Source organism: Python bivittatus, unplaced genomic scaffold (genome assembly GCF_059951505.1).
Source record: "Python bivittatus isolate LINGU-HERP-01145 unplaced genomic scaffold, Pbiv_v1 ctg000100_np1212, whole genome shotgun sequence".
NCBI lineage: Eukaryota > Metazoa > Chordata > Lepidosauria > Squamata > Pythonidae > Python > Python bivittatus.
In genome coordinates this window covers 5,462,369-5,486,265 of record NW_028277038.1, presented here as the reverse complement: position 1 = coordinate 5,486,265, position 23,897 = coordinate 5,462,369, and the positions used below count along the sequence as shown (strand labels likewise).

The following is a 23,897-nucleotide window of genomic DNA, read 5'->3' as shown; positions in this document are numbered from 1 at the left end:
GGAATGGAATGGAATGGAATGGAATGGAATGGAATGGAATGGAATGGAATGGAATGGAATGGAATGGAATGGAATGGAATGGAATGGAATGGAATGGAATGGAATGGAATGGAATGGAATGGAATGGAATGGAATGGAATGGAATGGAATGGAATGGAATGGAAGGAATGGAATGGAATGGAATGGAATGGAAGGAAGGAAGGAAGGAAGGAAGGAAGGAAGGAAGGAAGGAAGGAAGGAGAAAGGGGAGGGAGGGAGGAAGGAAGGGGGGAGAGAGAGACAGAGAAAGAAAGAAAGAAAGAAAGAAAGAAAGAAAGAAAGAAAGAAAGAAAGAAAGAAAGAAAGAAAGAGGGAGGGAGGGAGGGAGGGAGGGAGGGAGGGAGGGAGGGAGGAAATTTTAAACACACCTTTCCCCTTGGATATTTCTTGAGCTTGCTTGTCTTTCATTAATTACAAAGAAGATTCCTCCTTGGTAGCCTTCTCTACATTCCTTTTTAAAGAAATCCAGATTGAATTGAGAGAGTGATTAGAAAAGATGGACACATTCTTTAAAAGAGAAGGGGAGGGAAAAGAGGAAATTCTTTGTTCTTACAGCTATTTTACAAAGCCCCCAGGTAGGAGCTCTGAATGTAGATCCTTTGTACATTAGGTGTGTATAGAATATTTCCCAGTACCTAGAAAGAAGCCTTTCCTGTAATATCAGGTTGTAAATCAACAAGCCCTTTCTTGCATATTTATTGTTGAGTTTTATTAATCTTGCGGCTTCCTGTGGGGTAATGTGGGGTTTTAGTTCTCAGCTCCTCCTGGAGAACCAGAACCCCTGAGGCTTGCGAACACCCTTCTATTGTGGTTTCTTTCTACCATTTTAGAAAGGGGGGAAGTGGGAAGGATAACGATCAAGTGACCCTCTTTTCAGGACGAGGGAACCGCCTTGGTGCCGTGAAACGAAAAGAACAGATTTCAAGGGATTATAACTGAAAAGGCGAGGCTGCACCATTGGACGTACCCGCAGCAAACAGGCTCTGCTGGGTTGGGGTTCAGATCTGGAATTTGTTGTTTGTAAATAAATGTGTGAGAAACATGACGGTTTATGCCCATCTGCTAAGAATGGCCCATCTCCTCCATTCATGAATCACAATTTTAGGGCCAAACCTTCCAGGTGGGATGGAGGTCTGGGGTAGGCTTTGTCATGCAAAGTTACGGCTTCCTGAATAAGCCAGCATCGAGGTCAGTCTTGCAGATGAGCAAGGTAATCATGACACGTTTGGAACATACCTGGTTCATTTTCCCATCCTTTTTTTTCTTTTTGCTGCTCTTGCTTTGCACTTTGGTAGAATGCTTAAAAGCTCGTTAGGAGCTTAGAAACAAATCGGGAATACAAATCTTGCATCCTACTTTGCACATCAATCATCTCTGGTTTCTGAACAAGGCAAGGTTTCAAACATTGTAATGATGAAAACCCACAAATTGGGTAGAGGGCAGCTGATTGATGGAGACCTCAAAGAAGAGACAGATAGAACTGGGAAATGCTGGCCCTGAAGATTGCTTGAATCTGATACGTGTCGGGGGAGTCTGATTTCTTTTCAAAATGTTCCTCTTTATCCTCGTTGCGCAGGTAAACTGTTCTTCAGTGTGGAAGAACACCAGGACGTTCCTGAGACCCCTAAACCGCTGCCCCCCCGCTCCTTAATTAAATCTAAGGAAGTGCACGGTTTCAAAGCTCACGAGATGCTAAAACTCCCAAGGTTTTTCAGCATTCTAGCACAAGTTCTCATGATGAGATGGTTGAAACCTTGTGGGATTTGAAGATCTTCAGCCCTTACCTGGAAGGGAGAATGTATAAGATCACAAGATGCCACCTGGGTTCCGTCAACCTTACTAATTTCTGGATTTTCCTAAGCCATTGCTCAAGCATCCATCTTTGCAGATGCGACGGAAGCCTGAAGCCAGAGCATGGTGCTACATGCTACACTGAGCTGTTCTGGTGTGCCTGTCACTGCTCACCTCCCCCATTTACCCCCAAACTCAAGAACGCCATGGACTAACCGAGGCCACATGTGAAATTAATTACTGCAAAAATGAAACTGGATTGTCTTTTCCTCTTCCTCTCTCCTCCCTTCTCCAGGCCGACAAAGGTCTTCCTTAGCTCTCTCTGAGGTGTGTGTATATTTTACTTAAGCCACCGGAGCCCCGCATAAGCACAACCTAGGCATTCATTAAAGCCAAATGGGAAGAGGTTGTGCGGGCACAATTGCTCCTTAAGAGAGCCGTCTCCTCCCCGCCTCCCCTCCAGCCTTTGCTGCTCTAACGTACGTTTGGGGTGCATCCATGAAAAATAAACATGAATCAAGTAACAGGCTGTTCCTCTCCCTCGCTCTCCTCCCCTCTTCATTCCTCGTCTGAAATAACAGTCATCTCTGCCAGGCTGGGAACACCACTTCTCAGTCCAGCTTGTAGAGGGGATAACCACAGAGAAGCAAAAGTGGGGATAAAATCCCGCTCCAAGGTGCCAGAATATACAGTCAACCATGCCGTTTGGAGCCAGAGTAAACTTTGGAACACAACAGCTTTTGATTCGCCTCGTCCCAACGGGCACGTTAATTATTTAATAGGTGGCTTGTGGGTTTTTCAGCAGTGGAAGGAAGAAAGGGTGGAGGGAAGTTGGAATTTTCTCTCTCTCTCGCACACGCACAGATACACACACCACACGTGCACAGAGGCCCCGTGGTATTCTGCTGCGGAAGACAGAAAAGCATCTGATGCTCGAACAGGGAAAGTGGTCAGGCCAGTTCCCACATTAAGGAGCCAGAGGGACCATCCTGCAACACAGGATGAGCATCAGCCTTTCAGGATTCTGCTATTTTATGCAGTAAAAATAGAGCTGTGTGAGTTCTTGGGGCCTGTTTTCTCACCTGGCCTACTTTGAAGGGCTAACACTGAGCGGAGATTCAATGAGGGCTGGCCACATGCAACAAGATCAAGGGAAATATATATATATATTTATATATATATATATAAATGATGTTTCGCTGTTAACCTGCCCCAGTTAGGTATAAGACCTGCAAAAACGCTGGCCTGATGCACAGCACCCAGGACATGAAAAACATCCATTTTATTTTTTTAGTTCATTTTTTGTTCTGAGTCATGACTCTGGCATGGCTGGACAATGAAATCTGGACAATGAAATCTGTGTTCTTATTGGCTTTTCGTGGGCCATCAGCGATGGCGCCAGTCAAAACCTCAAGGAAACTCAAGTGGACGTATATACACATGCAAACATATATACCCAGATGTGCATTTTGGGAATAAATGAAAAGCTTAGAAAACACACACACACATTTAAGCCTGCTTGCTTACCGCCTAACGCTGTTTGACAGCAGCACCTTCCAAAATGACAACACCTTACTCTCTTGGTTGAAAATTAACACACCATGATACGAAGGCTGACAACCTGCCAGCAATAACAGAAGCAGATTTTAGAAAACTGTTGCTCTATACTGAGATACCTGGGTGGTATGTTAAGCAGAACTGACCCAGAGGAAATGAGGGTGGGGAGGCAGGATGGGAGAGAAAATAGCTTTTCTCTGGCTGAGCAATTGCTTTGCAGCAGGTGAACAACTGGAGTCTTCCCCACCCTTCTCTGAAAACCAAAGAGCCGATCTGAACTGTGTTTTGGATGCAAGAATCAGTTGGATTCCTGCGCTGGGGAAAATAAGACTTTTGGAGAAACTGGTCTGCTCAAAATAGCTGCTTTGCAACAAACACAATCCGTAGGTGGCTGACAGCATCTTCTTTCTATTACACTGGCAGAGCTCTCTCTGGGCCACAAAACAGTGGTGGAGTCCTTGATGCTCTCTGAGCTTGGTTGCTGGTTCACAGACATTTCATTCCCCAACTAGGTGACATCATCAGTGCTAGTCATCATCCTCATCTTCATCCTCACTAGCATCATCATCACTGTATGAAGCTGGAAAAGGACCAGGGCCTGAAGGCGGAACTAGAGAGGATGTGGAAAGTCAAGGCCAAAGGGGTCCCCGTGGTGGTAGGAGCACTTGGGGCCGTGACTCCTACGCTGGGAGAGGGGCTCCAACAGATCTCAGGAGCAACATCAGAGTTCTCTGTCCAGAAGAGTGCAGGGCTAGGAACAGCTCAGATCCTGCGCAGATCCCTCAAACTCCCAGGCCTCTGGTAGAGGACCTGAGATTGAGAAAGATGCAGACCACCCATAGGGGTGAGAAGGCATTTTTTTTATATGTATGTATGTATGTATATTTATCACATTTATATAACCACCCACCTCACCGTAAAGGCACTCTAGGCGGCTGACAATAAAAACCACCAAAAAATCAGAATGTTAAAACGGCTACAACGAAAAGACATCAACCATATTATTCGTAACAAGATGGCAGAGAACACTGATGTTAAAAACAATGCAGCCATCTCATCAAATCACCGTTTCATGGAGACTCCCCAGGCCTGCTGACACAGCCACGTTTTAAGGGGCTTCCGGAAGGATGCCAAGGATGGGGCCGGTCTGTGTCTGTGTATGGATGGATGGATGGATAGACAGACAGACAGATAGATATGAAATGCAAGAGCTGTCAGCGCATGAGGGATGCCCCTGAATATCCACTCTCATGTGCTTGGTTAGGACAGGATAGGCTGCTGTGAGCAATATAAGGATTTACACATCTCAAAATGAAGCTAATATAAAAATCAATTACTGAAACATACCACATGTCAACCCTGGGATTGCTGTGGAGAATGAACTATTACTGCTCGCTGCACAGATTGATTGGGCGAGTACGTTTCCTGCTCATCAGCGGTGCGCCCCATGATTCCCAGGCTGGGAGGGAGGGACGGGGAACGGGGGAGAGAATTGTGCATCAGTCTGGGGCAGGCAGGGCGGGGGGAAGCATCAGCAGCAGCAACTTGTTAATAGTGTTCTCTCTACCAAGGCTGACCTCTCTGCCACGGAGGAAGGAATGGGAAATCACAAATTCAGAAGAATTTTTAGGCAGCGTAAGGATGCAGACAAAAGGGAGAAACGGGTCCCGTCTGCAATTAAAGAGCACGCTGCACCCGCATTGATCATTCTCATTGACTGAACAAAAGGAAACACAGGATGACCTCATGGGTCAACGCAAGCCTCCCCTTCTTCTTGTCCAGGCACCCCCAAAGCCTTCCCCCGCTGACTTGTCAAATTACTTGTCAATTGCTGGTCTGGCCTCTATTATGCCAGTGACCTGCACCAAGAACAGGGTTACCGCGCTTGCTGGCTCGAATCCCTAATGGGCCATTATACAACTCTGGACAGATTAATATTGATAACTTGTCAAAGAGATTCTTTAAAAAAAAAAAAAGCGTATGGAAGTGGAAGATGAGGAAAGTGGGGGGAGGGGGATATTCAGGTGGTATTTAAAAAAAAAAAGGAGTTATGGACACACGGGGAGCGCCAAAACCCTCCCGAACCAGCAATGTTGCAATGGGAAGCGTTGCATCTTTGGAACGCTCCACGTTCAGTACTGCAGATGCTGTGTAAAGCTCTCCACTCATTCGCTGAACTGTAAACGCGGAGGCAATGTTGTGGATCACACGCATAGCAAACCAGAGTTGGTGGGCTTCAGGTTTTTGCTCTTGAGCAAGTTGGCCGACCGCAGAAAGCTAGGCGGAGTCCAACCAACCTGGTTAGCTCCTGGATGTGAGAGACTGCAGGGGGCTGAGAAGAAGAACGGAAAGAGAATCGACATCGACGATCAAGAGATAGGAGGCAAAGCTATGGATAACTTCTAAGTGACAACTCGGGGCAGGTGGCCAGAAACCTGGGATGAAGCGTTTCAAAGCATTCAAAGAGATTCTGCCTTAATGAACTCCTGATAAATGAGGGTGGGATGTTCCTCTCTCAGTTTCCAAGATTCCGTATTTAACCCAGGTCCCTTCCTGATAATCGGTGTAGCTCAAAATGGAATCAAATGGGAAACTACCCCAAACAGCCTCTATTTATTTGTTTGCACGGCTGACAGCCACAGTGGATGGCATGGTGATTTTTTTTCCGGCGCTGCCCTCTTGAAGATGGGACATTCTGATTGAAATACTCATCTCAAAATGCAGAAACCAGGGACAAGTTTAGTTCATTTAAAAGCAGTTTTGATAGCTTCTGGTCTCTCTTCCTGGCCAAAAAAAAAAAAAGATTTCCCCCAGTGTATACATGCTATAGGAAACCACAGTTTTCCGTTGCCTCTGAATTGTGGTTCAGTGTTGCTGGAACCCAGTTAACTCTGCATTCAAACCAATCTTGAGCAGATCAAAACATTTTAATCATCCTAACCAAACCAAGAGAAGCTGTTAGGTCTGGTTTGGCTGCTTTTCACTTCCAAGGGGTGTTTAAATCTCAACTCGGTAAAACAGCAGAGCCTAGTTAGAAGCGAATGTTTGTTAAGCCAAACGGGAGGGAAAGGTAAACAAAGCCGGAGAAAAGATGAAAAGTTAATTTGATTTTTCTTCTCAAAAACCCTTGTAGCTCAAGGTAATGTAAATTGTTATTAGTTGAGGGTTGAAGTTATTTATTGAAACGCCTTCCCTCATAACCCAATAGCTTCTTTTAATTGACTTTCCTTCCAAACTGCAAATTTAAAACTTGGCTGCTGGGGTAGAGCCGAGCACGTTGGTTATTTTCTCTCTCTCCCCGCCCCCCCTTCCCTGACAATCGACTATATAATTAAAGAAAACAAATCATCTTTATACAACATTTATGCCAGCAAGACGAATTTATTTGTTTTTAAGGGTGGTTCTCTTCATCCTTTAAGGCCTGGCATGCTGTTAGCCTTCTGGAATATTTAACAGTGCCACATTTAAAATGTAAACTATTTTCACAGAATGGACCAAATCTGAAAAGAACGGCACTTTGTACAGACATTTATGCCGCCGAGAGTAATTTGGGGAGATGCTACCGTTTCTCCCCCCCCCTTCTCTCTTCCTCTCTCAGCTCTGAAAAACATGGCCCTGCCTTTGGATCCATTAAATCAAAAAGCAATTTCAGTCTGTAATGCCCCAGTAAATAATTAAATACTTCCTATCTCCTACAGTATTACTTCAATTTATTTTGAGCCCGGTGACGGGAAGGCAACATGAGTACCCCAATAACTTTAAAATAACAGCCGATTGCTCACCAGAGAGTGCTGAGAGGTTTACAGCTCAACTTTTCACCCTAATACTACAAAGACCTTACGGGAGGCTGGCTCAACCATGGAAATCCTCAACTGGCAACGGCTGGGCTGTTGTGCTGAGGCTCGATCTCACCCACTTGTCTCAGACAATACTCTGCTGCTGTTGAGATTAATGCCATAAATTGCTCTTCTCCATCAGCTGCCCTCCTGTTGACATTTCTGGCCCGTGTAAGTCGAGCTTTTACTGACATGAGACAAAAGGCACTGATTGAAAATTGACCTGAGTGGCTGCAGATTTTCCATCGGGTCCTAACTCAGAGTGGCACAGCAGGTGAAGGAGTCAGACGAAGATATGTGAGGGGAATGTAGAGGATCTGGCGGCGGTTCTAGGAAACCTTAGAATCTCAGAGTCTTGCGTGAAGGCTTGGTTGGGAATAAGTGAGTTCAAATATGACACGCTGCCCTACTGTGTTTGGCTTCCGATCAGCCTGGCATTGTGTTACTGAGGCTCACAACCCAAGGTTAGAAGTTGTATGGATCCAACCACTGTGGCTTAGTCAACAGGCCATGGCTTACTGCCGAAGGGGACCTCAACCACTGTGTTTTGGGTGTGTCAGCGTCAGGCCTAGCCCAAGGAACTCCAAGAGACAGTGCAAATTCAGTCCAGTTATGTTTATCAGCTACAACCTCTAGCAAGAATCTTCCCAGACTAAAACCCCAGTTCCCAAAGTCCTCCAGCCACAACAGCGTGAATTCCTCAGGGAGGTGCCAGTCTCATCCTCTTGTTCCTCCCACGCTCTTCTGGGGAGCTAAGAAAATGTTTATCTCCCTGAGCCTGGCCTTCATAATTCCATTCCATCACAGTCAGGCCACCATGACTTGTTCAACAAAGGTTCACGCTAGGTTTAGCGTGAAATGTGAAGGCCACACTATTTTATTATCTGCTTATAGAGAGTTTTATAAATGAGGAACTATCCCTAAGATCACCCTAGTCTAAGTCACCATTCAGAAAGCCCACGCATTGGTTGCGCTGCATAGGACATCTTAATTAACCCTCTCACAATCTTGTTTTTACTTACGTTAATTATTTAATAGTTTTCATTGGTTTTATATTCCGTTTTAACAGTTGGTTTTATTGTGTGCTGCCCAGAGTCACCTTGGGTGAGATGGGCTGCCGTATAATTTGGATCGATCGATCGATCAATCCATCAGTCCTTGGACCATTAAAAGGTGGGCTGAAACCAGACTCCTCCACCTACAGTTTAGATTCTGGCCAAATCACTGGAACGGCTGCTAATTAAGATGAACTGTTTTCGTTTGATTCCCCCCCCCCCACGATTACTTGTCAGTGCTGTCACTGGAGATCCAGCCAGAACCAAACCCTTCTGGGCAAAGGGAAATCTAATTAGCCAACTCAACTACTGGTTCTCTCAATAAAACATTTCAGGGCTTTGACGGAGGCCGCGCCTCTCACGAAGCCACGGAGGAAGACATGGGAGAAGGAAGAAACAAAATGATTGGCCTGCAGTCACACTTCAGGCAGGAGAAGGCCAGTCCTGGGTCTCTTTCCTTCTTCCTTCGTTCCCCAGATGGAACAGAGGGCTGCAGAGCACTGGATAAGTTAAACATGAGTGTTAGTTTCCACTTCACTGCTAGCCTGCTGAGGACCAGGCGAAGGAGCCATTCATTTCAAGCTCCTCACACACCCAGACCTTTCCGAAATAAACAGCACGCCTTCTCTCTGGAGGTTTTGCATTTCCAGTCTTTAAAATGATTTACTGTGACAGGTTAGCACAGCAGGAAAACCGGCGGGGGGGGGGGGACAAAAGGAGGAAAAAAAGCTTAATTCCCTCACAGCAACAAAATTAGGCGGCCCTGATATCCAACCAGCAAGGTCCCTGTTTGGGATCAGACATGAGAGTGAAACCACAGAGAGCTGCCTTAACAAGAAATCTCTCCTGTTTGGCTTGAGGTGCATTTCTTGGCTGAGAGGATGAAATGAAAGACAATAAAGTAAAAACCAAGAACTTTGGAGCAGTTGCAAAGCGTCCCACTATCTGCAATTACAAGCTGCATGTCGGGAAAATGTGGTTTAAGACTGTGCCTGGCAGGCTGCGTGTGTGTGTGTGTGTGTGTGTGTGTGTGTGTTTAAATATCCCTGGGATAAGTGATGATAGAACTGATCCATTCTGCTGAAGGTTCTCAATCAAGCTCTTTTGGCTTGTAGCGAAGACCATTTCTTTAATATAAGGTTGCATCATATTAAGTGGGTGTGAAAAGGGATGGGTGACACGCACAAGTTTAAGGCAGACACACGCAGGCACACTCTTTTTAACAACTATGTTTGTTGGAAAGGTGCTTTGGACCCAAGGAAACCAAGGGCGAGCTGAGCCAGAGAGAATCCAGGTTTGAACGGAAGGAAACCTCAGCCCAGTCTTGCCCAGCAATTGATCTCTTTTAGTGACCATGATGGATCATGAGCTTAATGAACTATATGATGAACAACTTGGTCTAATGAAGTATATGCAGTCCATCTGAGTGCACAGGGGTGTGGAAATACAACACCATGCCAGGTCAGATTGAAACAAGAACGTGCCAAAGACCAGGAGATGATCAAACTACGACAGATGGATAAAAACACCAAGAGTCAAGGATGTGAACTTTCGTGATCAAGAAGAGACAGACTCCTAATTGTTCTCTAAACTGTAACAGTATTCTATGACAAGATGGATGAAAACTAGTTGGTCAAGGGTCCAATACTTGCAGGACATAAAATAGATGAAGAAGAGGAGTCATGTGTGTGAAGTGCATGACTGTGTACATGTAGCGTGAAGGAACTCCTCCGTTCTAGAACTTGCCATATTTATTTGCTGCTTTTCGCCTACTGCTTCTCTCCCTCTCTCTCTCTCTCTCTCTCTCAGGCTGGGAAATCTTTCTGCAGCCAAGGCCAACTTTTGGTAACTGATTGTTAATTCGGATAAACTCGCATTAGTTGGGAATGTGTAGTTCTAATTAGTCATGTTAGAACGGAGAAATGTATTAAAGGGACAATTGTATTCAGGTTTTCATTCAATAAACCTATACATACATTGCTGCCTTTGTGGCGACTGCAAAGATGGGAGGAAACAAGTTCTCTCCTTCCCAAGAATATTCACACAGCCTCTTTAACCAGGTCTGTTGAAGACTTTGCATTCATACAATACGCTAACCTTGGTGTCTTTTGGGGTGACTGAATAGGTGGTGTGAATCAGGCTCTTTTGGTTAGTTTATGGTTCAAAGGATTGTGCAAATCCAAAAAATGGGATTAATTCAGTAACGAGGTTAGGGTACGGTGAAGGTAGCCCCTTGATGTATCTCTTCTTGATGTTTGTTTTCCCTTGTTGCCCCCATTTTTCCATGCACTGGGGCAATTCATACATTATGCTATGCGGAAAGGTTGGTTTGGTGGTGAACATGTCTGAATATGCCCATAATTACCAGGATAAGTGAATGTGTGATTGTGGTATCATCTGCCGTGAGAATCCAAGGAGGAAGCCATGAACAAGCTAAAACCAACCTCGGCTTTGATTTACTGCTAAACCATTCTTGTGGCTTAGAGTGAGCTGAAAATGGAGTTGGGATGTCTGTACTGCAATACTTTGTAACGGTGCCTGTGCAACCATCTGGGGAACTCTCGCACTCTCAGTCTCTAGCCACACCTTCACACATGCATTTCCTTTTCTCTGCCACAATCCAACCAGGTTTGCTCATTTCTGTGACTTCAGTACCACCAGAGTGGGAACCAAACAAACAGCTGTTGTGTAGCTATTCATCTACCCTAAACCCTGCAACTCATCTTAGGAAAGGTTACAGGTGATTTAGCAACAACACCCTGCAATAAGGATTTTCAAAAAGCAAAATTAGCTGCAAATGAAATGTCAGGAAAAACCTCCAAGATCTAATTTTAATATATGTGCTGCTGAACCCAAGATAGATAACTAGGGCTGGTTGGTCTCCTGTTGGGTGGGTTAGATATTATCAATGTACCATTAGTAGTCCAAGTTCTTATTGTACGAGGGTTTTGCAGAGGGCCAGTTGCGGTCCATTTCTAGCACAAAATATCAGCACGTGGTTTGAGAGCTGCGTGGAAATGCCTCCGTAAAAATTTCAAGGACAGCACCCTCGCGATGCCGTCAAAGAGATGAGTGGGGATAAGACTTCATTTATAAATGGAGACAAGCCAACACTCAGCCCTGCATAAAACTGCTGTCCTCAGGCTGCTGATGCTCACGGGGAGGAGAAGAGATTTGCAGCCCATGCCCAAATGTCCTTTTCTTTCAAGAAGGGACATTGGTAAAAAGAGAGAGAGAGAAACCCATGCTAGCAGAACAGTTAGAAGGAAAAGGGTAAGGTTGCACAAGATCCAACCTTGAAGAGTTTTTTTTAAAAAAATTTGTAAATACTCCTGGATATTCAAGTAATAAAGAGATGAAAGTCACCCAAGTCTAGGGGTCTAGATTGGCGGTAAGGGGAGGTAAAAGGAGAACTGCAATTCTGCTTTAATGAATTCTTCACCTGATTTTCACCCTGTTAAGCTAAGAGATCAGTTCAAACTTCACCTATTGATTCCTTTCCTACAGTCTGGTGGAGATGAAGCAGCGGGAGCAGGAGGAGAGAAAGGGGGAGGCATCAGAGAGAATGGGTGTGCCAACTTTTTTAACTCTTGCTCCATATATGCCTTGTTGTTTGGGCCCCACCCACTATGGAGAAATACTGTTGATTAGCATTTTGGGGTTCATAAGTTAACACACTTTCCTTCCTGTAATGATATGTGGGAAAGACCTTGGGAGATGGGGTGACGAGATGCTGCTTAGGGAATGGTCAGATAAGAGACAGCCCTTAGCTGTATAATGGACGGGGCAAGAGGCTCAGAAGAGACCCTCCCGAGTTTCTCAGGCTGTAAAGGAGATGGCAGGAGAATTGTACTTTCAGACTTGCAAGATTCAGTTAATGAAGCTTTACAATAAAGTAGAATTAGCTTATCTGATGGTGTTTCCTGTCTGGTCAATCTAGTAAGGCTGACACTTCCCCATCTATTTTGAGGTAAAAGCCTGGCCTGTCCAACAGAAAGCTGGGGGTCTGGAATACGTAAGGGAGTCTGCCTGAGAGACCCATGTCTGAGAAAGCTCCATGCCAAACCAAGAGCTCTCCTTATTTGGCTGTTGACTGATCTGCAAGGAGAACATCCTCAGTATAGGAAGATCTCCATCCTTATGGAAGACAAAGCAATGCCTACCATGGGACAAGCAGCACTGCATGATGGCAAGCAGCTACTGATCCCCACCTCAGACAAGGAAGGGCGTCCGTTTTTTTAGCAGCAGGGACATGTCTAAGAAAGGGAACAGAGTACCCTTGAACTGTGATTTGGTTGCAGATCAAAGAGATCGTGGTGGAACACAAAGCCTCCTTGGATTAGCTTGCTGGAAAGTACCACCTATTGAGATAATTTGCACTCAGTTTAAATTTTTAGGTTCACAACCACCCGTTTTCCAACCCACCATTTGTATATTTACTTCTGTTTTGCTGTCCCTATATATTGCATTCGGTGGAGTCCTGCAGACCCGCAACTTGATTTGGAAAGAAAGTTCCATGATATGCCTCATGGTCTGCTATCAGTTAAGCATGAACTGGATTGAAACATCAATGCTCTAGAACACGACTGTGCAATGGGTGTCCCTCCAGGCCTTCCTGGACTCCAACCGTCGCCATCCAGAAAGGGATGCTGGGTGTTGTAGTCCATCTCGCCTTTTCCCATTCCTAATACAAATTACGGATTTATCTATGCCCCACCTTTTCAGACCTATATATAAGGATGCTAGCCCAGAACCAAACTACAAAAGTTGCAATACCTTCCCAAACATACAAGAATTAAAACAGCAGTTAAAGTATGATCAGGAACCTGAAACAGTCCGGCAAAGTGCATGCTGTTCATTCAGTTCTTTCTCTTTAGAAAGAAGGAAGGAAGGAAGGAAACAACTCACTGTATTGTACATAAGAGTCTCCAAAACAGCTTAAGTGATCTGAAAATGTAGAAAATAAGGAAGATGACCTTGACAGAGATAGGCCAGATCCATTACCAAAGCAACAAGGGGAAAATCATGGTTTAAGTCCAAAACAGGAAGAAAGCATGAACAAGTGACCCAGGCAGACACCTCCCTAATTCACATGAGTATAATGGGGGTGGGGTGGGGGAGTAAAGCACAGTCAGACTTGCAAGGTTCTGTCACTATAGCCAATATTAATAAAAGTAGTTTTAGTCTTCTGGTGGAGTTGATTTCTTGGTTTGGCCTACACTGGGGCTGAGAGAAACCATAAGGCTTCTAAAGGGGAGACGTCTTGGTGGTTGATGGCCAGGGTACCTTCCAAGCCTCCTGCTCTTGGAAGGGGGTCTTCAGAAGGACAAGAAGAAGCTTAACCAAATGCCCAGGAAGCACGTTTCCATCATGACCTACCTTTTGTTGCTGCGGGGGAGAACAGCTTCTCAGAGCCTTCCGACACCTAAAAAACACAACCAGAGAAAGAGGCTTTAGTATTTCTCCAACTGCCATAGCAAAAGAAGTCAGCCTTGAGACCGAAGGCTGTAGTTGTGCGTCACACTTGGAGGATGGGCAGTGTTATAACATTATACATCAAACAAGGAGAAAAGAACAGGGGTGGAAGAAGGTGAAGCAGCATTCGAAATCAAGGCTCAGAGAATACAGATCCTCCCTCTGGTTTTATCAGTGTTCCTGGAAAACGCAACAGAAACTTCTATCAAGGCATAGCTACCACCACATCTCTTTTTGAAAGGGACCCACAACTGCAGTCTATTATACCTGCTCTCTGCTAATCTGATTATTAAGTAAAACTGCTTCCTCCTGTTTATATATCCAGGCAGCATTCTGCTTTTTGAACTCCATCCATGTTATATTTCAGCCCTGGGAAGTCGTTAAGAAATCCAATTAACCTAAACCCTGTAAACAGCCTTGTGGTAATCAGGGGTATTCAGTTTCAGCCAGACTGAAAACAACATACAATGGGGAGGGGAAAAAAATCTATCTGCAGAAAGGTTTCCCTAAAATCTCACCTAGTAAGTGCTTGCTCCCTCTGCAAAGCAGAAAGTCCAAACAGTAAATAAAGCAGATGAACAACTTTTATTTCGGCGGGACAGCTGTGTTTTAGGAAAGGGCTCTGTAAATTTGCTAATCAGCCAGCAGTTTGGATTACTGAGTCACTTCCTAGTGAGATGGGCGGTGACCAAATTTGAAATATAAATCAATAAAATAAACGATGATTATTATAATATTTAAAATCAGCGCTTTTAAAAATTACAAAAAGCAAGTTGCTCTTTTAAAATTAGGCATTCCCTTCTGGGTGAAGAGGAACGCCTCTCCTTCCCTGGAAGTGCTGCTTTGCACACACACCCCACCTAAAAGAAGCGTGTTTGCCACTCATGTGCAGATTTAATTGATGTGTATCGATTCATTCACTGTCAGAAACCTGAATCGCATCTTGGCTAAGATGTTCTTCACCAGAGTGACAGCCCCACTAAAATATTGCATCTACACAGTCTTGAGTTCCTGGCACATACCAAAAAAATTGACCCAGCAGAAAAGAGTTTTTTAAAAAAACTTTCTGGGCCAGAGAAAAATTGAGAATTGAGCAAGACTGACCTGTAAGTCTGTACTGATTCTGTGGTATACAAGCAGAATAAATAAAAACTGTAGGGGAGGCACAGCTGAAGAAGGAACAGCAATATTGCAGTCCTAACCATGTATCCTCGGACCTAAGAGTCACTACGTTCCATGTGGATTTACCGCTTAGCACACGTCAGAATTGCAATCTGTGTATCCAAAGGGACGGAGCTGAGCTCCACATTAATTAAAATAAGCATAAGAAGTCAACTTCCAGCTAAACTAAGCTGGTGTTCTTTCCAACCTCCCTGGTTTTATTCTGTCCTTGTGTTATGATGTGCCTTGTGAATGGTTCTGCAACAATACATATTTCATGGCCAGAGATTTAGGAAATGGGATAAACACCCGGAGAAATGTTAACCAGACAGGCTACAGTTCTGGGCTGTGACCCAAAAGACTTGCTGGAATCAAGGAGAGATTTTCTTTCCTGGCTTCCATGGCCTATGGACTGGTTTTTTTTTTTTTTGGCAGTAGCAAAGAAGACTGTTTATCAGTGCGATTCTTTGGGGCGAGAGGTTATAAGTTACGGATACGAAGACTACGAGCTTAAAAGAGAAAAAAGGTGAGACGGCTGGTTGACAGAAACGTGGAGCCTTGTTTTCCATCAGGGTTATCTCTGCTCACTGAACAAAATAACCCCAGAAATCCTTTTGAGAGATGGTGACATCTCCCAGGGAAGGACTCCGGCTTGAGGTTATAATGCTTAAATCACCTTTTGCTGAAGGAGCGAAACTAAGGGTAGGCATTATTCTCTGCCAAGGTTTTGTTTAATGGCAGACCCTGTGGTGCCACCTAACATATAAAACACTGCCCTTGGCAGCATGCTTTCTCCGTATGTTGTAAAACAGTAAATTTCAGATTTCCTTCCTTCCTTCCTTCCTTCCTTCCTTCCTTCCTTCCTTCCTTCCTTCCTTCCTTCCTTCCTTCCTTCCTTCCTTCCTTCCTTCCTCCCTCCCTCCCTCCCTCCCTCCCTCATGAGAAATGGAATAGGAGTACTAGAGGTCATCAACAGTGGTAAGCAGCCACCTAGGTTGTTTTAACAGAAACACTGTACCCACTAGGCATTATCCGATTCACACAACAACCCAATGCCTGCAGAGATTCTGCTCTTCCTCCGATTTGTGCTGGTTGAATGGAAAAGAATCCTTCATATGTATTTACAACCATTGCGAATGATTCCCTGTGAAACACATACTGGCTAACCTCTACAAAAGTACAAACAATCCCTTACATGAACAGGATAGGGTAGGGCTAGATTCAAGCATCACAGTAAGCCTTAATGTGGTTTGTTTGAGCTTCGTGTGCTGTGCAAGCCCAGCCAATGTCATTGATTACCCATGGTTTACAGACTTAGAGCTTTGCAGAAACCCAGCCAATTCTGATATGCTAAAAAATACTCAAGCAAACCATGGTTTGGCGGGGGTGTGGGCCAGGTCACAGCATGCTTGATTTGTCTTACTAGACGACAGTCTAGCCAAGGGATCAACCCTAACTCAACTGGAGATGTTGTGCAATGTGCCATATTGAGTTAACTGGAAGTTTAGCTAGCTTCCGTCATGGAATGGAGAAACGGGTGCCATCTTGTCCATCTGAAGTGGCTAAGGGCCTTGGGCCACCCCACCATCATTTTACTTTCAGCGTTTTCTATGGGGCTCTGCAACCCAGTAAAACGAGAAGAGTATTGTTTGGTGATAGGCATGTCATTTATTGAAGGATTAATCTACTGGAATTGTGCAATTGTTCAGTTCATCATGTCAATTTAGAACAACCTCCAACAAACCCAATCCTTTGATCTTCCATGAAAGGATTTAGGGGATGAAGGGATGGAGATGAAAACTAAAGGCGCATGAGCACGAGGCTTTGTTCACCAGCAACAGGCAAAAGGTTGAGTGGAAGGGATTTTCACCCCCGTGAATATTAGCAAAGCAGTTAAACCAATGCAAATAAACCTGACCCCAACAACCATCATGTTCAGCCCCGCAGACGTGGACAGCAGCACCCACAGAGAAATCTTTCTTGAATGTTGGTAATACCCTGTCAGATAATCATTCTGCCACAATAAATATGCTTTGGAGAAAGCGCCACACATTTCAATTACGAATACATCCAGATCTTGGGCCGAATATTTTATCCAAATCAAAGCTCCGTGCGTCTTACACCCGGGCACAGCAGGACAGCTCCAAACTCACGCCAGTCACGACAGAGCAAGTGTTTTCAGACAATGGTGTGACCAGATCAAGAGGTGGACTTTCTCTCTATCTTCTATCTCCATCTCCATCTCTCTGTCTTTGGCAGATGGACAATTTCAAACAGAAGTTACATGGAATATATGTAGGCTGAGCTTCCATGTGATGCCCAAGTCAACTGTGTTTACATGAAACACATGGTTTGGTTGCTGACAAAACCCACGGTATGCATCATGACCATCATGACCACCACCGCCACCATCACCACCACCACCACCATCATCATCATCATCCACAATTAAACAAACAGTCCAGCTTTTTCGCATCCGCTAAGCCACAAAGAAACCAAGGGTTGTGTGAATGCCTCCACTAGTTCTTTATCCACCAGCTTTTTCAGACTTCCCCAGCATTAACCTCTGTTGATGGGAACTGTCACGGTGGTGAAGTTCTGCCTGACCTGAACTTTGCTGAACATTTTACTGCAGGACTTCTTCAAAAGGAAAGTGAGAGGTGCTTTTACTACTGAGCTCTTAGGTTCGTAAGGAAGATTGTTTTGCAAATTCTCTATCTTTGTACCAAAAATCCTGCCAAGCTTCCTTCATCTGCTACTATGTTGCTCTTCCAAAGGAGAACATATTTTGATGTCATTTCCTTTTTGTTTAGCTGGATGTTCAGCCAGAACGCAGCAGAAAGTTGCAAAACGTAGCAGAAAGTTTCTTTCTTAAAAAAAGGAAAGAAGCATGTGTTAAAATAAATGTAAACAATAATTATTTACTATTTAAATGCTACAAATGATGTCTTTATTTGTAGCCAAAAGGGGGAAAAAGATAAAAACAAAGCCATGGTTAAAACTGTAGCAAATTTTGCAACAACTGTATTAGCTCTTCAATGACCTGATTAAATGTTCTGTGCAAACCCAACTAATGCATTTTGAGTTTGGCTTAGTGTGTTATGTGAACCCGAGCCAAGTGGATTAATTCTAAATAACTCTGGATGAACAAACTCTGTCTTAGTGTAAGATGTGAGTCAGGCTATAGTTTGTGCCTATGCTTCACACCATGGTTTAATATTATATATGCAAGCAAGAATATGCAATAGTAAAATTCTGGGTGTCCTCTCTCTCTCTTTTTCCTTATGTACCTGGGGAAATGGTTTGGACTCCACTTTTAGATCGGTAAAACCAGTTAAATTAAAAGCCAGTATTAAACCATGACTTGAAGTTGGGTTGTTTTAAACTAATCGTGGTTTGCCACTCCAGATGATCTGATTCACAAAGCAAATGCTTCCCAATCTTTCCTCCCATCCATGTGGGAAGACGAGGCAATATTCCGAAAGCTCTAAGACTCGCTGGAGCATTTTCCTGCTCCGGCAAGTCTTGCTAAACCCTGGTTAATGTAATGTGTGAATACAGGCACTGCCTTCCACCATTTCATCTTTCCTTTTTGAAAGAAAAAGAAAAGAAAAGGACCTGAAGCAGTTGTAGGAACAGGGGAAAGATGAGCAGCATTGCACATCCTTATGACATCAAAATCCACTCAACACATGCGTCATTTGAGTGGAGAAGGATAGCAACGTTACCAGCCATTGAACTGGTGTTATTTTCTCCAGCACATTTTCCCACTTGAGGCACCAAAATACCTCCACTCCAGTGGCTCCGTACCCAGGTGGATCGGAGATACCACAAATCAGGGCCTTCTTTTCTCCCTCAGCATAAGTCTCCCCCAGTCATATTCCTCCCTCAGCAAATACGCTAGTTCTGGGTTCCTCCATTGCACCAAGTCATCACGGGGCATTCTGAAAGGTGCCTCCACCTCCCCAGCTCAGACCTTATTATTTATTTCTAATACATTCTGAACTCTGGTGCAGATACCTTAAGTGCAGAAGGCCCACACTTTACTAAGGGCTATGAAGTGGGCCTAATAAAATATGTGCTTCCCTGCTTCCCGTACACCTGCAGCAGAAAACCACAGTTGCATGCTGGTTTTGTCCCTCAATCTACCTTTCCCAGCTGAAATCCAGTACTGCTCAAATTAATTGCTAAAGGTTTTCTCAGCAACCAGAACTGACAACCAATTATCCATAAAAAGACGGTAACATTTCATTCAGCGTAAAAGCATTTTAAGGAAAAATGGATGGATGGATGGATGGATGGATGGATTGACGAACAGATAGACAGATAGACAGATAGGAGGGATGAACAGATAGATGATAGATAGATAGATGATAGATAGATAATAGTCACAGACCAGCACAAACCCAGTATGTAACAACATTTGCAATCAACCCAATAAGAACAATATTACCTAAAAAACATGACTCAGCAAGACATAAACATTACAAAGCCAAAAAAGAGTGCAAACAAGACTGCAGTTAATATGAAGACTACATCAATACAGTAACATAAAAGTGAAGGCCAAAGAGCTAAGAACTCAAGTAATCAAAAAGATATAAAAAGGGAGCTAGCTAGTCTTAACAACTTGGTCAAATCCCAACGGATGTCCCAAGATTGTTTGGGACCTCTGGGTTAAAGAAACGACAGCATTAAAAGGAGCTGATGTTCAGTTCCATAAGTTCTCTTTTACTAGCATTTCCCACATGCTTAGAAATCCCTTCTAGGATGTCACCCAGCGTCCCCAGCCAATACTGGTAGATCTTGAAAAGCTAAGCAGAGTTGGACCTGTTTAGCACTTGGATGGGAGGCAACCAGCAAAGTGTGGGGTCAGGGCTAGCTGGGGAAGTTGGAAAGAAAAAAAAATCCCAGAAGACAACAGCAAAACGCTTTGGCACACTACAAATCAATGGCAGGGGCTCATCTTCCCATTCATTTTTTCCCCAAATGTTCCCCTTTCTCTTGCTGCGACCCCTCCTCACACAACAGATGCAGCAATCAGTTCACACCTTGGGTCTCTGTTTCTGTCAAGCTAAGTAAGAGAGCAAGTGCTGCACCGCTGGGGAGCACAACCAGGACTTGGCGTGTCAGAACAAAGTCCTCGTTACGATGCTTGCCAGGAACCTGCATTTATCATTGTAATGACCTGCCAGACAAGACTTGGCAAACGATGAAGAGGCACGGGAGGGGAGAGGAGGAGGAACAGGAGCCAAAGGGGAACTGCCAAGTGAGTCATTTCTCCTGCGATCGCGGGACCTTGCAGGGAAACCATCACTTCTATTTCATCTTTTTTCCCCCCTCTCACCAAGAAGGCCAACTAAATTCCCAGCTGCCTAAATTCTCACCTTCTCCCAACTAATCCTACAAACAGCAAGTTGTGTGCCCAGGAATTCAAGGCGCCTCTATCGAATTACCCACGCGTCTAGAAAAAAAACCTTCCCGGGCTACATCAATAGCAAGATAGCAGAAGAAAACTTTTTTTCCCCTTCGCACTTGGGGTGGTCTGCGGCAAAAGGCGGTGATGTCAAAGTGGCGTCATGAAAACGCCATCATGGATTGACATCCCTATGTCAGTGTAGAGCAATACAGAGGTGAAGAACATTTGTGGCCACTGTTGGGATCATATGAACGTAGCCTGGGAAAACAGGAAGGGGTGAGAAAGAAACTCAAGATCGCCCCGCCTTGACTCTTTGGTCTAAGTGGGAGAGAAGAGTAAACACAGTCAGGCTTTCAGGATTCTGTTATTATAGCCTATAACAATATAATACAATTTCAGTGGTTCTGGTAGGGTCTGTTTTCTGACCTGGTCTATTTTGAAGGGCTGACGGTCTGCCACAAGGATGTAAGTCTTGGCATTTGTGCGAAAATGCCACTGCTGATGGGTAAACATCTGTTCCTGCTTTGCCACTCCAAAGACACCCACGGTTATGCTCTATAAGTCCCCTTCTCAGACTTACCAGCTGTGCTTAAATTTCAGGGATGGTCAAAGAGACTCCAATGTTTTTTTAAGAATGTGCGGGAGTAGCTAGCTTGATTAAAACTGGTGATGGTCCTGTAGATGTTATGAAGGGCTTCTAGCTTCCCCACAAATGCAAGCATCGGACTTCAGCAGCCTCTCTTGAACAGTTCAAGGGTCCAGCTTTGAAGCGTGCAGCCCACCCAATCAGGAAGACCTGTTTAATTGTGCCTGGGTGTCCATATATGCACATAAGGCATGGAATGGAAACAGGGCAGGCAGAATGCTGAAACATGTACTAGTCTCATAGGCCCACAATTATTATGTACACATTACAGATAGTCACACAACATTACTCCGTGTTGCTTTCAATGCATTTTTCACTTCTCATGCATCCAACCAGCTGGGAAAAAAAGAAACAAAGACATACATTTCCTGCTACACAAACACAAATTTCCTGGGAAATCTGATTACATTTCTGCATTTTAAGTGTGTTTATGCATGTGTCTGGATGACTCAGAGAAAAAAGATACCACGGAGGGCATATTATAACCTCCTTGCTATTCTAAAATGCTCAGAGCTGCCTCGTCCATTGAGTGAAAATATGCGTGCAATGGAATTAAAATGAAGTGATTCTCTATGCTTGATCGTTTGAATAGTTGCATGTCCAACAGTGGACAGCTAGCAATCCAAATTAGCCATGGATACAAAATGTGCCTCCAGAAATGTTTCACCGGTGATCAGAACCATCACAAAGAATGACCTTCTCTTTGGTGACCACTCAGCTGGTCTCCAAACCTGGGTGAACCTACAGGAAATTTTAGAAAGAAAATCCCAAGGTCCGGGCAGTTTCTCAAGGAAACAGATAAAATACTTAGATAAAATATTTGAAGATGTCCTCTGCCCTCCAAGATGTCTTCTCCCAATCAAGCTTGGTTCTTTTTTTCTGATCAGGAGAACCTACGTGCCAACCAGGGCATGGGATGGTGGTCATCCACCTTTTAAAAAAGATTGCTGAGAATGCTTAATGGGTCCCCTGAAGGATTAGAGGCATTCTTGAAAAGAAAGGCAAATGCTAGAAGCTGACATCTTTGAAGCACACCAGCTTCCCTTCTGCTCATCCGTTTGAACTGGATTCAGAAAATCTCAGAAATCATAAACAGCAGGTGGAACATGGAGACTGGTGGGGTCCATGGACACATCAAAACTCACATTGCGCCTATCAGCTCTGAGCCAACTGAAAGCCATGCGCACTTGCACTGTGTTGAGGGAGGGGATCTCTAGGCACGCACGATAATTTCTTGAGGCTCGTATGGAATCTCCAGCAACATGGCCATTCCTCATTCCAATCCTAATGTTACTAACCAGATCTCAGCCTGTGTCTCAACACAAAGAACTTGTGAGACACACACACACACACACACTTTTCAGTTACAGCACTGATGTTACAAAACAGCCTCCCAGTAGAGAATCAGGCTAGCTCCCTCCTTGTTGAAGTTTTGGAAATGATTAAAGACAAGCGTCATTTCAGAGAGCCTTCTCCTGATTTTATTATGCCATATTTAACTTCTATTGTATTGTTGGATTATCATCGCTGGTTGGTGTCGTTTTTATTGCTTTTATGGATGCTTACACCGTGGATGTCTGAACTGGTTTTTATATGCTACGTCAGCCATCAAGAATCTTTTGATTGCGGCGGGGATAGAAATGTGTAAAATAAATAAATGTGTATCACGTTTCCTCACAGTTTTGTTCGTCTCTACTTCATTACTCCCACGTATTTTTGGCCGTCTCCAAGGCTTACCTAGGCCATCCCCCACAGTGGACATGCAGCAGCTGTTGAGACTTATCACAGGCTGACTGTCCGCCGAGTTTACAAATTAACACCCTATCGAGGCTGCCCGAGGACTGATTAATCAGAAGGAGGGGGTGGGAGGGCCTTTATCAGTGCTCGCGGCTGCTATGAAGGAGGAACAAATCTCTCTGGGGGTTGGGGACATTTATGAACGAAAGACATGGCAGGCAAAATGGCATAGTCAAAGGGAGCCGATTTAGCAAGAGAAGGAGAAAGATGGAGAGGGACAGAAAGGAGAGGACTAGAGCAGGGTTCCTCAACCGTGGCAACTTTAAGATGGGTGGACTTCAACCTTGCTGGCCACAACTCACTAGGAGACTGGGCCAATTGGGGGATGGGAGGTGGGGAATGAAGATTTCAGTCCTATGAAAACCATCTTGAGTTCCTAGAGGAAAAATGTGGTATAAATCTAACAGATATTTAGATTTCTCTTTCTATCCCTATAGGTCTCTTCCCACTGCTTTCTGAATTCTACTACCAAAATCTAAGGAACAAATCGTACGAATGCCATTAATTCCCAGATAAAAAAGTCACAGACTTCTCCAGATTCTTAATTTCTCTTGTTTCCAAAAGGCATTGGCTGGAACTGAGACTGTTTAAATGTTAACTCCATGTGTTTGCATCTGACACATTCAAGATTTCTCTGAAGCAGGATTCTGGAACAGGCCAAGTCACAAGCATATTATAGTTCCCTTGAAGTCTACCACACCCCTCCCTATACCAGCATAATCATGAAAGACCTTATCTAATTAATTTCCCAAAATTACCCTGATGTTTCTGGGAGTCTTCTTCTCACATGACATCTAAACTACCCAGTGAAAGATCCATGTCAAGGCTACCCTAAGCTTCTAGATGCAGATTAAATCTCTGAAAACCATAGTTAATCTTCCAACTATTTCTAATCAAGGGACAGGATTACATTTTGAAGCTAAGATGGCATGGCTGATATTCCTCTTCTCCCTGCGGAGAGGGCTCTTCCAAAAACTTCTAAAACACCACACACGACTCCTACAAGGCAACAATTGATTTTACAAAACCACTCTGTCTTTGATGTGTAATGCGAATTCTCAGCTCGGCTCAGAGAACAAGATGGGATAAGCAGGAACCTATCCCCAGAATTGATCTAAATGCAA

The 23,897-nt window shown here is 44.2% G+C and overlaps 1 protein-coding gene across 11 annotated transcripts in view; it reads right to left on the bottom strand.

Moving 5' to 3' along the window:
• FBRSL1 (fibrosin like 1) overlaps positions 1 to 23,897 on the bottom strand; it is a 510,880-nt gene that overhangs the window by 51,378 nt on the left and 435,605 nt on the right. For all 11 annotated transcript variants that reach the window (XM_025169843.2, XM_025169838.2, XM_025169871.2 and 8 more), the window contains one exon: positions 13,658 to 13,703. In XM_025169843.2, coding sequence (XP_025025611.1) covers positions 13,658 to 13,703 — 46 coding nt within the window. The remainder of the gene's footprint in view (positions 1 to 13,657; positions 13,704 to 23,897) is intronic.